At 38.1% G+C, this 16,470-nt stretch overlaps 1 protein-coding gene across 3 annotated transcripts in view; it reads right to left on the bottom strand.

Annotated features, from left to right (window-relative positions):
* The window catches only part of GPHN (gephyrin), a 632,007-nt gene extending 619,031 nt beyond the window's left edge, over positions 1-12,976 (bottom strand). For all 3 annotated transcript variants that reach the window (XM_042989931.1, XM_042989933.1, XM_042989932.1), the window contains exon 1: positions 12,375-12,976. In XM_042989931.1, the coding sequence (XP_042845865.1) occupies positions 12,375-12,438 (64 nt within the window). In that variant the 5' untranslated portion in view covers positions 12,439-12,976. The remainder of the gene's footprint in view (positions 1-12,374) is intronic.
* Between the last annotated feature and the right edge of the window lie 3,494 nt (positions 12,977-16,470).

Here is a 16,470-nt window from a genome sequence, read left to right as displayed (position 1 = left end):
CTGCACAATGCTGTAAATTCTACAGATTTTCTTTTGGCATCTGATATTTCATAAGCATTTCCCCCTTTTTATACATAATATTCCTTTGCCTTATACCCCAACTAATTGTTACTTCAATCCAAGCACAATCAGGCCCAAGTCTTGGCTCCTTATCCCTGGGGCTTACTCTTTTCCTCATCTACCAATTAAAAATCTCTCTTCTACAAATCAACAATCATCTATGTAGTTTTATTTTACTATTGCTTTACCACCCTGTATTACTGCATCATTTGTATAATATTTAAAACTTTTCTACTTTCTTTACTATAGAATAGAACTCCATTAAATTACCCACATAGGTAGAGGCAGTTTTCTCCACAGATCTTAATAAGACTTAAAGAATATCAGAAACAGTTTCCCATCTATACTTTACTTTAAATGTATATATCAAAAATCTCAAATTGTCATTAGTTATTACACTACAAATACCAACTTCTTACCCTAACAGCCCAAAATTTAAGATAGAAAATAAGAATTTAGATCAAGACAACCCCAGTATAACAATAATCTTTAATGCTGCTCCTAAAAGAAGATAATACGAAATAGTGGAAAAACAGCATGAAGATAAACCATGACTAGATCAGTTATCTAAAAGATGTATTAGTGGGGTAGCAGACTGGCTCAGTCAGTAGAGCATGCAACTCTTAATCTCAGGGTCATGAGTCAAGCCTCACATCACACAAAGCGCTTACTTAAAAATAATAATAAAATAATAATAATAATAATAGCAGTTATATTTATGGATTTCCATTACCATGTTTATAAAGGTAATTACATTCAAAGTTATTACAATAAACAAACATTTAATGAGTACTTCTTATGTGGGCACGTTCATTAAATGTTTACAGTTATCTCCCTTATCACAACAACCCTCTAGGGAGGGCATTGGTATTACTCCCCATTTTACAGATGAGAAAACCATAGCTTAGAAAAGTTAAGTAACTCTAAAAATTTAACTTCATTTAATTTAGGTATAAACCCAGGTGGTCTAATCCAGAACCCACTATTCCAAGTATCTGTGTGATCCTAAAACAATAGTGTTCATTAGAATTATAGGTCTTATTTTTACAACAGCTTTATTTTAAATATGTAAGCGAAATATTTACAACTTTTTGCAGGGGAGGAGTACTAATCTTGGCTTTCCAGATCTTGATATATATCTGTTAATTAAAGAAGAAAAATGTAATACTTCAATACATCCAAATCACTAACATTCTTCTAAGCTTGACAGTTATTACACTTACATGTATGTAATGTTTATTCCAAATCTTAAGCACTTTGTGATTTGAACTCTGTAGCATGTGATATTGAAGGAAATAAATTGCACATATTATGCAGTGGAAGTAACAGACATTTATTTCCATTTATATTTGGTATGAATGTCAGTGTCGATGTCTAGCAATTTTTCCTATTTGAAGTAAGGAAGGCATTTCAGATCAATAATTGTGCTGTCAGTAACAGATTGTAGATAACATGAATACAAGCAATAATAGAATGGTAAATATGAGGCATGTTCTGAGTTTGAGATTAATAAGATTTTAGAGCTGAAGGAGATTTTAGAGAGCATCTCTTCAACTTCACACTTCACAGATAATGATACCAAACTCCCACTGGAAAAATCCGAAACAATTTGATCCAATGTTCTCTCTCATGTAATAATAATAACAAAACAAGATTGCTCTTTCTAGTTTTCGCTATCACAGATTTTCTGAATAATATATTCAGTCAATATTTTAATACAAAAAAAAAAGAAATGGGAATTGGTAAGCAATTGAATGTGTGTGTGTGTGTGTGTGTGTGTGTGTGTGTATATACACACGTATATATACATACATATATATATATACAAATCCAAACTAAAAGAATCTTCATGGTGGAGATTATTATAGGTAACCACTATTTCTACAGCAAAAAGCTAAAAGAATAAATATAAGGGTCTTACACGGACTTCCAGAAGACCATTTATAGGGGGAAAAAAACACAATTTCCCAAAGAAGTATTGAATTCTGGTGTGCCTTGAGAAAGTGTTCCATTCTCAAAAAGTTTTAGAAACACTAAAGTTCAACAGGATCCACAACCATAATATCACTCATGTCTTTAATATGCTAATATGCTTTAATATACTATGAATCTCCAAAAGAAGGGATGTTATACAGCACTTTTTTTCAAATTTATTTGAAAATAAAAACCTCTTGGGGCGCCTGGGCGGCTCAGTCAGTTGAGCGTCAGACTTCGGCTCAGTTCATGATCTCGTAGTTTGTAAGTTCAAGCCCCGCGTCGGGCTCTGTGCTGACAGCCCAGAGCCTGGAACCTGCTTCAGATTCTGTGTCTCCCTCTCTCTCTGCCCATTCCCCACTCCTATCTGTCTCTCTCTGTCTCTCAAAAATGAATAAACATTTAAAAAAATTAAAAAAAAAAAAAGAAAAGAAAAACCTCTTCACACCATACCTATTGTAATATCTCCCAGAGAAGTGTTGCTAGAACAAAATTTAGAAAACACTGGGAGAGATTGTTCATAGGAAAAAAAGACTAAAGACCCATAACTGATCATAAGTGTAAAATAAAGTAACGTAAAAAGGCTGTTGTAAAAACCAGTAAAATCTTACTATTACACGTATATTACTATTCTAAAATGTCATTACGTAAGCATTCTTAAACACAGCATGAAGAAGTGGAAGTCAGTCATAGTTAACTGACAAATCAATTAGCCACTATTGATATTAAGGGGTCCTGAGTTTAGCCCACTAATTCTCACAACTTAACTTGCTCCAGTTTGAATTTATAACTATCTGCCAGAGAACCCTTTTCATGGAAGAAGCAGGAGAAAGAGGAAAAGGAGAAAGCAGGAGAAAAAGGAAAAGATGTAATAGACTATATTCTTAGGGAAAAAAAGTACTCACTCTCCTAGTCATAATGATTGGTTCAAAGAAGGACAAAGGAGCAACTTGCATCATACTCAGGAAAACAAAGCACTGAAATGAAGAGTAAGAGTTCATGATTATATTAATTCCCTGATCACACTGCTTGAGATCCTAAAATCAATTCTTCCTCTATACTCCTACATAGCTACGTAAATTAGTAACTTCCCATTTTCACTTAATTTTGAGCTAGGTACCTGTCATTTGCAGTAAAAGGGTACTAATCCACATATGTAATTCAAGAAAGAGATCTCAAAAGAACCAGTTAAGTAACAAAAAAGATCATACCAAATGAAGAGGAGAATATTAATTATAATTAGTACATTATTTTTGGAAGGCAAGTTTCTAATTTCTATCAAAATTTTAAAATTCATATATCAATGACCCAAAAAGTCTAGAGTAATTAATCTCACATTTAAAAAAACTCACAAATATGCAATGATAAATGTACAATGTTACTGTCTACAACATTTGTCACAGTGAAAAATTAGAAATCTCAAGGTTCATCAATTGAGGATTGATGATTAAATACAGAATAACCTATGAGTGATGATTAAATACAGCATAAAAAGAAAAATTTATATCTATATGAACTAATTGTTACATGCCAAGAAGTATAATGTGTTAAGAGCTTACACTCTAGGAAGAGACTACATGGGTTTGACTTGCAGCTTGGCCTTTAAATTTTGCCCATCAAAATAATTTGAGCAAATTACTTAATCTTTCTCTGCTATAATTTCCTCAACTGTAAAACAGTGATACTATTATGAGGATTAAATTAATAGGCTCTATGACAGGCTCTAAAAAGCATTTTACATTTGGTAAGCTCTCAAAAAAGTTAACTATTATTATTTTCACTAATATGAAAACATGTCCAAGACATGCTGGAAAGGGTGGTAGGTGCAGAATACTATGTATGAGCAAAGATCACAAATTCAAATGACAGAGCTAGGTAAAGAATATAAATAGGTTCAGTGGGAATTGAGAGAAACTGGAGAACACATGCTCTATTTCCAGGGGACAACCACTTAACCAATTATTGTCATATGAAAAAGAGGTTGCCATGTTGCTGAATCTTAAAAAGTTAAAAATATGGGTTTATATGAAATATATTTTTAAAATATTAGAAACACACTTTTTTTGTAAAAACACAGCCGGGGCCTAATGAATCATGTGTATTGGTCAGTTATGGCCATTGGTCTGCCAATTTGCAAACTCTGATGTAATAAACATATGCTTGTATACAGAAGAACAAAAATAAAAATCTTTTTCTTATTTTTAAATGTTTATTTTTGAGAGCGAGTGAGTGGGGGAGGGGCAGAGAGGGGGAGACAGAGGATCTGAAGTGGGCTCTGCACTGACAGTAGAGATTCCCATGGGGGGCTTGAACTCATGAACCATGAGATCATGACCTGAGCTGAAGTCAGATGCTTAACCAACTGAGCCACTCAGGCACCCCAAAATTAAAAATCTTAAAAACGATTAACACTAGAGAGAAAGAGACTGGGAAAGTAGAGTGGTAGGGCTTAATTTTACACTTTACCTTTCTGAACTGTTACATATTTTACAATAACACAAACATACTCCATAAGTTTTTAAAATTCATTAACAACATGCTAAGTATTCAGAAGCTATCCCATTTGCAACTAAATTCAAATGTAACTACTATCATGGAGACATCAATGCTATCATAGCATAATTTTTTAAATTTGCATTAGGATCAAAATTCGCTATTGACTCTTAAGTGGAAGGGAGGAAAGGTGATCACATTTTTAATGTTTCATCCTTTTTGTGTCTGAAAATAGTATTTACCCTATTCAATTTCTTGTGTCCAAGATATCCAAAAGTTCTTAACCTGAATTAGACTTTAAAGATCATTAATTCTAAGTATACTTTTTTCTTAATGTTTGTAAAAAAAAAAAAAAAAAAAAAAAAGAACTTAACAGTACATTTCCACTTAGCACTCAAGCTGGTCTCTTCCTTTCATGAGTTTCTGCATTTTTATTAACATTTTCAGCATCAGGCAGACACAATTAGCCGTGATCCTGAAATGTCAAAGTACAAAGAAATATGTAAATTTCTTTTAGTCTTATAGTAATAACCATTCCTTCTCTAATGCCCTCAACCCAAAAGTGAAAACAATCATTCTTTAGACCTGCAAGTCTAAATGGATATGCTACCATATTTAATTCTTAGCAAGGTAGTTTGTGTGCTTCCCAAGGGTATAGTAGATTAGAAACTAGAAGGTGAAGGGCAACTTATAAAGGCCATAAGGATTAAATAACATGCACCAAATGCTTAGAACAAATTGAACATGTTTATACCATGTATATAGGCCTGATAATTGTTAGCTATAATTACTTAAACCTGATTGAACAAAAATAAATTATGTTCAACATCTTCTGTTAGAAAGTAGGAAATATGTAATGGTTTAAAAATTTGTGTCACAGATGGCTTTACACGAAAAGTTTTGATGTTTATACTTAAGTAATCTACATCAAAAAGAAAATATAGAAGCACTTTATTCCTTGAAATGCAACATAAATGAAGCATGAATTTGTCAATATCCAAGTTGACTAAATAGCGTGTTCCTATTAATGCTAAAATAGAAGCTCCAAAAGGACTAGGACTGTATTTGTCTCATTCACTATTGTATCCCTCACTTTAGCACAGACCCTAGCACATAGATGTTGAATACTGAATACATTATTTCCTTTGTTCGTCACATTAACTCTATTATAAGTAAGCACAATTACCCCCACTCAAAGCTAAGGAAACAGAGGTAAAATGCAGTTAAGTGTCTTGAAAGTCATAGAAGACGTAGAACTTTTGATTCCTATTTTATGCTATTTTGACCATCAGAACTGACCTTCAAAATAACATTTTCAGAATTTCTTCAACCTATAAATTTTTCGTTTTTTAAGATGACATTTTTAAAAATTACTATAAAATTACTCTAAAGTAATCCTCATAAGACTTGCCCATCAACTAAGAAGCAACTAAGATATCAAACCTGATAGTATAAAAATGTTTCAAATACACATTATTAATATCATCCTCTTACTAGCAATATATAGAAAAATACTAAACCCCTGAACCGTCTTCTTACTAGTAACAGTGAAGTTCTGGTTAACCTAAGTGTTTTTGGGTAGCTGCTTCCTAAGCCACTATATAAATGTCACACCACCCAATTTTTTTTATTATACATCTCCTACGCCATTACTTCATTAATAGGTGCTACAACAAAAGGACACAAAAGACGTAAAGCACATAATCTTCTGTTTTAAGAACTTTAAAACCTACTTTGACTAAGATGTTTATACATGAAGACATTACCAAACTGCATCAAAGCAACATATGATGAGAAAAGGAAGATTATTAAATATACACTCCAAGTTAGACATATATGGTAGGCATTTTCACATACATTATCTCAGTTCTTACAACTCTGTGAAATAAGTATTGCCATCCTCATTTTGGAGAGGGAAACTGAAATTCAGAGAGATTAAATGACTTCCCAAAATAAAGACCAAATCTGGGTCTGAAATCTAAGTTTGTTTGACTCTAAAGTACTTTTGTCTTTTTTTAAAACTATACCTTGTAGCCTCCCACATATACATGATTACAGGGTATAGACAACATTTATAAATACTGCAGGAAAACAAAGACATCATTGTAGAGAATAATTTCTAGGATTTTGTTGAGGAAGTAATGCTTGAGCTAAGTCTGAAATTAAGTATAAGACTGAAACTACTGATAACAGAGGATTATCAATGTCACAAAAATTTTTCAATGTTTATTTACTTTGAGAGAGACAGAGCATGAGAGGGGGAGAGGCAGAGAGAGAGGAAGAGAGAGAAAACCAAGCAGGCTCCACACTATCAGCAGAGTCCTACAACGTGGGGCTCAATCTCACGAGTCATGAGATTGATCATGACATGTGGCAGAAATCAAGAGTCTGAAGTTCAACCGAGCCACCCAGGCGCCCCAACACAAAAATTTCCAAATGAAAAAAAATCTAAATATTTTTCCTTCAGTTTATACTGACAGGACTTAACCTCTAAAATTTTATCTTTTCTTCTGTTTCTTATTCTCTTGCATTTTTCTAACCCCTCCCATCATGATTTTCATTATGGAGACAAAAAATATTAACTAAGTCTGATATCCAATATTTCTCTTTCCAGTTGTTCAAGATGCTAAAGTATAGAAACATTGCCATGAGAGTTTAAAGTGTTCTTAGAGAATGACTCCTTCTGGTTAGTGGTAAGAAAAGCTAAGAGTTAAGTAATATTACAAAACTTTACTGGCCAATCTAGCATCAGAAAGCCAGTCTTCTAGTGTTCTTCCCATGACCCAGTGCTCCTTAAATTTTTGGTGTCAAAGGACCAATAACAGAGAAGATTGATGAGGTCTGGAGCTATAAAATGGGTTGACTTGAAATTTCTTTGAAGTTTCTAATTTTATCTTAACAATTCATGTGAATTCTACATTCTGTTCCTAATTTACACATACTTAAAGCGGTTTAAATTATACATTGTCAAGTAAAATTGATACTAAGACTTAGTAAGACTAAAATTGATTCTAAGACTTAGAATCCTTAAAGAGTATCCCTTGACACAATATCATGTACCCAATATGAAAAGCAGGACACAAATTGTATAATGCCCCTTTTTACCACATCTCATTTCCTTGCCCCCTTATTTTTCAAATTAGGAATTTTTTTTAAAGCATATAGTAAGTTTAATTCCATTCTTTCAAAATGCATACTTACTGGAAAAACTGTAAAAATAACTGGATTGTTTAATTATAAAATTTAAGAAAGTTTAATTAAAATTAATATATTGAACACAAATTCACTTATGAATTCACTGAACAACCTGGATAGAACTTCTACATGAAGATACTTCATTAGACTTTTGCTTTTGGGGTGGTTGCTCAAAAATTAAACAAGACTGCATGCTATCCATACTAACTACAGTCCCAAATACTTTTGAGCAGGTTAAATAATCTTTTCTTCTTCTGTGGTATTTATCTTCTCTGCCCAGATGTGAAGGAAAAAAATCTCTTGTGGTTTCATTGCTTCTTTTTTAGGATCTTTTTTTTAACAGCTCAAATTCCAAATATGTTTCCTTGTTCTTCAATCCTATTTACAGGAGGAAAGTATAAGTTTTGTCTATTTTACTGAGTGTTTCACAAAGTACTTTATTCACCTTAAATACGAATGTATCACCAGTAAGAATAAAATTAGACTCTTATTCATTGTTTCTTCCCCAGCAACATACTGCTGATTCTCCACACCTCAGTTAATGTCAAATAGTCATACACGATTTTAATATACTTAAAACTCTTAATATATAACAACATAGGTACTGCTAGCTTATAAGGTTGTTAGCCAGTGATGATAGTATATTCGTTAGAAATTAATGATTTCCTACTTTAGCTAAACATTTAATTCTCTAATACATTGATTTCAACCAAAAATTCGTGGAAGAATGACCTAGTTTGAGGAATAGGATTCTTTTTAACAATGGTCATACAGATCAATATTGGTATGTTTGCCTGAACACAAAATTCCATTCGGTAGAATTTAAGTTTAGTTTGCAATACTAATTTGCCTAGTTAATGACAACACCGATTCTCAAAACAAAGATATATAAACATCAATAAATAAGCTTTACAGAAAATATACAAGGATAAACTTGAGGAATGAAATAAATGCTTCAACAATTCTAGACTTACATGATTATAATCTCCTCGGTTTAGAATCTGTTAAATATTTTGAATGACTTTATTTATGAATGACTAAAATACTGCCTATATGTAATATATTTGGTGTTCTACTTTACAAGTAGTTTTTAATCTCTATTATCTAGTCTTATATTTGTTCTAATATCTTCAACTGATTACAGATCTCTATTCTCATTCTCTATATTATATAAATGCATGCATTCATTAGTTTCCTGATGTTTCTGTGAAGCTTTAACAGTTAGAGAACTAGTGTGCTCCCTGGATAAAGAGTTTATTTAGAAATAGAAAAAAGTAGGTGAAAAGTGACACATTAATATATAATGAGTTTGCTATAAACCTAAAATGTTTCCGTGATAACCAATTTTTATGTACCTAAATGTTCCCATTTTCCTGATAATAATCAGCATAACTAAAATAGCCATGTCACACTAATTATTATAATCTAATTTTCAAGTCCAAAATGATTCAAGACCATTAAGCAAAAAGAAATGCCTCTGCTAAATATTTTCCTACCACTGTTTCAAAATTCTAATATTTGATGAGAATTTCAACAGACTGCATACTACATCTATTTGCAAAATTCATAGCCAAGATGAAGACTAAAAAAAATACAGAGGATGAGAAGTTTCAAAGTATACATATGATTTTAACAGATAATAAAAAAATGTCACAATGAAAGTCAATTAAAGACTTGAGAAATGACAACACAATTTCACCAAAATACAAACACACTGTAAAATGTGTGCATAGGTAGACAATACTTTCAATCACCTCTTTAAAATAGATAAAATACTTAACATCATTATCATGAAGCATGTAGAAGATATTTTCTAAAACAAGCTCTCCGCCTTTAAGAGAGCCACAAATTATAACTCATAAAAATCACAGTTTTAAGTGTGGCCTCTTAATTCAATTTTTCTTAAGTATGAAGTCATAGTACTAAGTTCAATAAAGAAAACTTTTACACAGTAAAACTGCAAAACTTTAAGTTATATAAGACACAAAATCACACAACATAGCTTCATTTTTGTAGGGTTTTTTCTTGCACAAAATCACATGGAATATCAAGACCACAAATTTTAAGCTGTCTGTAATAAAAATCCTCTATTTGCAGACTGAGAACTTGTGTTCTTTCCTCTGATTCTTCTGTTTCCAGGCTCTGTCGAAGTTGAGTATAACTTTTCAAGTAAAAACATAAGTTATTTCTGACTTCACATGTCCATTTTATCATCACATACTATTGTCCTCCATTACCATTTCTTCCAATTCTGAAACTTCTTTTTCGTTCCTTCAGCTATATCCTTATTCTTGACCCTAGACTTTTCCCCCTAAACTACTGTACCTCATTTTCATGAGACAGCTTCTCCAGATTACTGTTAATTCCACTGCCAAAGTTTTCTCCTTGACATCTTGCCTGTGCCACCTACCTATTCCACCTAAGCTTTTCAAGGTCTTTGCATTTCATTTTTATTCTGCTCAAGAACCTCATCCTCACAATATATTCATTTATAAGGTTGCCACTGACTTTCAACTCCCCTTTGAAATGCCAGTTTCTTCTTACCTTTAGTAAATGAACCAAATTCTCCCTTCAGATAGTCACATTTGCTCCTAATTCATCTGGGAATGGAATTCCTTTTACATTTAGCCCTCAAACACACCGTAATTTATTTAAATAGTAGCACAATAATTACATACATTGTTTCTTTAGTTGTTTCCATACCAATATTATCCCTATTGTACTGTAGGGATAGAGATAAGGGCTGTTATCTTTCAAAGCATTCTGTACACCTATCTACTGTGTCACTTTACCCAGGTAAGAAGATTCACTAAATAAAACTATTAGGGAAAGCTTAAATTAACAACAACAAAAAAATACGTTGTTTTTTTTTTAAACGCTATGGTTTAACTTGAAAACAGCTTTGACCTTTCGTTTCCATGGACAGCTGAAATACTTTGGATTCTATTAAGCTTCACTCTTACTACTCTTATCATTTTTCAAAACCGTCTGGACTGTAAAGAGCAAGTTGAAGGCTGATAGAGGCTGTACATTTTTACACCCGTGATTAGATTCTTTGAAAATCAGCAGTGTCAACTCTAAGAATTCTGATACAACTGAATCTTCACACAAGGCAACAGTTTCAGCACCAAAAGAAGAGAACAGCGCATCATCTGCTTTGGGTGGGGGGGGGGGGGGGTGTCCCTTCCCCGCAACTGGCTTACACTAGTTTCTCTATCCCAGGGGCTTTCCATTAGGAGAATTCAACCAACCACCATTAACATCTGGAAAGAATACCACGGCAAGGCAACCCTTTTACTTAAAAGGGAGGAAGGGGTGCCACGGATATCTCCTTTTCATAAAACTCAGCAGCCAAATAAGCTTAGCACTCAATATCTACCGACAGAGATTTTTTTTTTTTCTACCTAATAAAAGCAAGTCTCATTCAATTTAGTCCCTTCTCGAGCACCGTCTCAACCTGTCAGAATTTGACAAGAGAAAAAAATAAGAAGTGAGGGGCGGGGGACTAGGGAGACACAAGGATTCCCGTCTACATCTCTTCTTTTTCCAAAATCACAGCAAGTGTGCCTTGGATTTCCTTCACTCCAAACTAAGCCCTCAGATTCCAAATATAGTTCTTTAACCCCCACTTCGCCACTGAATTACACACAAACCTTGCCAATTACAGAACCACAGCAGAACCCCCAACAAATTGGCTTGCTATTCATCTCGGAAGTCATGCCCTGCAGCAACTGCCTACCGCCGAACTGAGGGATATTACCCAAATACAACGCAACGGAATCAGACATGCAGAGCACACACAGCTTCTGCGAGGGAGGGAAACGAGACCCAGGAAAAGTGCGCTGCTCACAAGCCTTGGGACCAACCGGAGAGGGGGGTTCCCAGAAAGGAGGGGGACAGAGAAGCCCAAGTCGGGGAACCCTACCCTCTCAAATAAAAAGCCCCGGCCGCAGGGTGCAGCCCGTCCCTCTAAGAAAACCAAGAGGCGGGCAGAGAGAGGGCCCTTTGCTGGGGAAGGCGGAATGCAGACACTTTCCTAGGTCTGGGTGCAAGCGATCCCCCACCTCTCGGGACAGACAAGGGGTGTCCCACGGGTGGTTGAGGGGATGCCCGACTGGCGACGGGTAGCCTGAGGCAGAGCAGAGTTTCGCCTGATATTCCCCAGTGTGGTGTCCGGCCGGTGCCCGGGGCAAGCACAGCTACAGCAGCGCGGGGCCGCCAGCGGAGGGGGGAGGGGAGGGAGGGGGTGGAAACGGGAATCCCCCCTCTCTAAGACGAGCACTGGCGGAGGAAGCGCGCCGGCCAGTCAGAGCGGCGTGCTTCAGGCTGCGGAGCCGGGATCCCGCCGCCTGCACCGGCAGCAAGGAGCCCCGCAGCGCCCGCCGCACCAGCCCCTCAGTCCCCGGGGGCCAGGGACTTCGGCTGCGAAGGCACTGGGGCCTGATGTCCCACGGGCCGGCCCCAGTTCCTGGGGGGCCCGCGGGAACACCCCAACCTCCGGCGGCTCTCAGCGGTTGTAAAACGCGCCCCCCCGTCCCCCTCCTCAGTCTTCCCTCCTCCCGAGGCCGCAGAGAAGAGTCACCACAGACGAGAAGCCTGAGACTAGTCGGGGACAGCGGCCGCGACGGCCCCGGACCTCCTCCCCCGGTTACCTGTGAGGACTCCGACACGGATTTGATGGTCGTGGTTAGTGAGGATCATTCCCTCGGTCGCCATGTTTCCCAGCGCAGTCACCGCACTGACAGGAGCCGGGAGAAGCCGGAGCCCGGAGCGCGCGGGCCGGGAGCGCGCTCGCCTCGGAGAGCGCGAGAGCGAGAGCGCCCGGGGAGCTCGCGGCGACCGGGCAAGGAGGGGGAGGCGGCCGGGCGCTCCGCGGCCTGCGCGGGGGAGAGGCCCGGCCGGGAGTGCGCGAGTCCGCGGTGGGGGGGGGCGGAGTCAGAGCGCGCGACTCCGCGTCCAGGTCGGAGGAGGCTAGCTGCGGTAGAGGGGTCGGGGGGCGGGCCGCAGGGGGAGAGCGCGCGGAGGCGTCCGACGAGGCCGCTGAGACCCAGACCGCTCTGCGGAGAGCGAGCCCGAGACCGGCTAGATAGCAGGAGAGTGAAGGGAAAGGAGTGCACACGCTCGGAGGGTTGCGGGGGCGGACTCGGGGACAGGGGCGGAGCTACTCCGCGAGGCGTGGAACTCGTGGAGAGTGAGGGGAGGTGTGAGAGCTCGGGTTGCAGAGTACTGGGAGCGGGAAGGAGGCGGCCCAGCCCGAGAAGGACGGAGGAACGCTCCTGGGCGCGCGAGTAGCGGCGGATTGGCTGGAGAACGCGGAGCGGGTGCGCGCGGGACGCGAACGCCGCCTCAGCCGAGCCCCAGACAGAAGCAATCCCCTGCCGAGCCAGCGCGTCGTCGTTAGCCGCGGGCCAGCTCTCCGGGCCGCGGAGCCGCTCTCCCAAGGGGAGGAGAAAAGGACTCAGCATACGGGGCTTCTTCGTGCAGCCGCTCGACCCCATGAAAGCGCCAGGAAACCTGCAAGTGGCTTAGAAAGCTACGTGGGTGGCAGAACGGGGGCCACTGAAACCGAGAGCCCGCCGTAGTGAAGGAGTTATCCTGTCCCGCCTCACCTTCCCGCTTGCTTCGTCAGTCGGTTCGCCCTGCCGGAGGATTTCCATTTCTTCTCTGCTTTAGGATCCCGATTCCAAGTGTGTACCCACAGGACGGTCCTCACAAGCGAAGCAGAGCATCCTGAATGGGGATACCTGGCTTTTCTTCCTCCCGGTGTCCCGTGGTTTCGTGGCCTTACGCTCCATCACCACCACGGTCTCTGCTTTTAGATGAAAAGCACCAATCTCAGAGAATGAGAACAACGTGTTCCTCGCCCCTGAACCACGATCGAAAGATTGGAAGTAGAAGCCAGGCCGTGACAATTGAGTTTCATTTCATCATTTGTAGGATGTGAGATTACCATAAAAATAGTTTTTGTTGTCACTTATTTTCATGTACCTTTCATAAATGTATTATTAATCACCTTTGGCAATTTCACCTTGGCTTCTTGTTGTTGTTTTCTAGCCTTTTCAATTTGGGAATAATACACACATATTTTTTTTTCCTAATGTTCTCAGCCATGATAAAAAACTTGGGGAGCGTAAGAATGAAAAGCAAATTGTCAAAAATGTATAATCAACGTTTGTACGCAATTAAAATCTCAATTTGATGGTTATGGTTTTTTGTGCCATTGAAACATGGACTTATCCTCTAACTGAAGATTCCTATTGTTTTGTATTTCATTTTAAATAATGGGAATACAAAGTAGATGATGGATGAAACTGAGGTGGGATAAAATAGTAAAATTTCTTTTGAGTATGTGCATTGCTAGTATTTTTTATGGTAGATAAAAAATGGAAGGCAGATCATAAAGCCACTTTAATAATCTATCACTATAGAGCCTGGTGGCCAACAGATTCTAAACTAGTTTCAAGTGAGAGAGATCTATGTGAAAATACCTCCAAGAAAATGGTTGGTTACGTTGCTGCCTTTGCAGTCTGTATTGCAATCTTTTGCCTTTGCAATCTTTATTCCCCACGGCTCCCTCAAATTTGAAATAGTTGTAAAATGTCTTGAATTTTTAGAGAAATTCTAACCCTGCCTACTAATAGGTTCTATGACCTTAAACTAAGTTTGGGGTTTTTAAGGTTGCAGACTAAATAAGCACCCTCTCAACTTAGAATATTCTATAATTATCTGTGGAAAGAAACTGGTATTTTCCTTTCACAATAAATAACAGAAAACAAGGGACTTCCTGTATCTATAAAAGTAATAAGGGTGAAATTCATTAAAATTTAATTAACCCTAACATATATGGAGGTTTGTTTGCTGAAACTACTAAAATTGCTGAAAAAAACTAGTATTAATAGAACTAAATTAGACAACTATAATATGTGCTTGTCTTCCAACAATTTTCCTCAAGTGTATTCATCTCTGCTAAATTTAGCAAACTGTAACAAAATTTGCACAGGAAGAACTCACTGACTTCACTGTCTAATGTGACTTTTTTAATGTTTTTTTAATCTTTATTTATTTTTGAGAGAGAGAGAGAGGCAGAGTGTAAGCGGAGGAGGGGCACAGAGAGAGGGAGAGAGAATCCAAAGCAGACTCCAGGTTCTGAGCTGTCAGCACAGAGCCCCAACACAGGGCTCCAACCCACAAACCATGTGTTCATGACCTGAGCCGAAGTCAGATGCTCTACCGACTGAGCCACTGGGGCACCCTGCAATGTTTATTTTTGAGAGAGAGAGAGAGAGGCAGAGCGCAAGCAGGGGAGGGGGCAGAGAGGGAGGGAGACATAGAATCCAAAGCAGGCTTCAGGGTCCCAGCTGTGAGCACAGAGCCCGACACAGGTCTTGAACCCGTGAACCGCGAGATCTTGTCCTGAGTCGAGGTCTGAGGCTTAACTGACAGACATCCTTACTCAGGTGTCCCTAATGTGACTTTTCTTTTACTGCTGCTTATTGAATGAATATTGCAGTATGCACATGCTTTTTTACTCTTGCTATATAGTATGGCATTTCTTCAAAGTTCACCCTGGAAACAAGCATTATAACAAAAAATTTGTCTGGTAAGAAGAGAGTAGCATTTCCAAATTTTGACATGTCTCAGGAATATACTGAGGGGAAAGGGGAAACAAAAAGTGAAAAAAAGTTTGTATCTAAAGAATTAGAAGGGCCTAAGGATTCACTGTCTCTATTAAGGTTTTAGTAATGAAAACAACAGGGGTTTACATTTACTAAAAATTAACAAAAGATAAGCATCTGACTTTCATAATGATTTTCATTTTGAAGATGAAAGACAAATGAGTTACTAAATGAATAAAAGTTGTGTTTCCATTTAGTGTAACACCTAAAGTGTGTTTACACTTAGCCCTCCTGGTACTTGAGTTTTCCTATAGTTAATTACAATTTCAGTATAAGGCAAAAGCTTACTGGCTTTTCTGGGGTCAGACTCTCCTCATTGATGTTAGATGTGAGAAAGAACAAATTTGGCAATGGATTATTCTCCCTGTAAGGCTTATTCGATTCTTGCCCTCTTTCCTGATAGGCTAATGACCACAATTAAAACAGTCAATTAGGGGCACCTGGGTGGCTCAGTCGGTTGAGCGTCTGATTTCGGCTCAGGGCATGATCTCGCAGCTCGTGGGTTCGAGCCCCATGTCGGGCTCTGTGCTGACAGCTCGGAGCCTGGAGCCTGCTTCTGCTTCTGTGTCTCCCTTCTCTTTCTGCCCCTAACCCACTCGCATTCTGTATCTGTCTCTGTCAAAAATAAATAAACATTTAAAAAAAAACAGTCAATTAAAAATGGGTGCAACATAATTGAATTTTTTTAATGCCATTGAATTGCACATTTTAAAATGATTAAACTAGTAAATTTTGTTATGTGTATTTAGCACAGCAACAACAAAAATTGGTACAAGGTGAAACTCTGGTTGATTTTAACCTATTATTTTCCCCAAAGGATGCTTGATTATAGTCAAGATGAATTTTAGACGGGCTGAGTTAGGCAGTGTATTAGTTCCTAAGTTAGGATGTCATAACTAAGTACCATGAACTGGGTGGCTTAAAACAATAGAAATTTATTTTCTTAAAGTTCTGGAGCCCAGAAGTTAAAATCAAAGCAAAGCCATTTTCTCTCCTGATTGATTTTTCTCTAACTGTATAGTGTGATTACCTTTCCATATCAATAAATATGCTTCTATAACAAAAAAAGGGG

The sequence above is a fragment of the Panthera tigris genome, chromosome B3, assembly GCF_018350195.1.
Source record: "Panthera tigris isolate Pti1 chromosome B3, P.tigris_Pti1_mat1.1, whole genome shotgun sequence".
In the NCBI taxonomy this organism is placed as follows: domain Eukaryota; kingdom Metazoa; phylum Chordata; class Mammalia; order Carnivora; family Felidae; genus Panthera; species Panthera tigris.
Note: the sequence above shows the minus strand (reverse complement) of the source record. Positions and strands in the feature narration are given on the sequence as shown.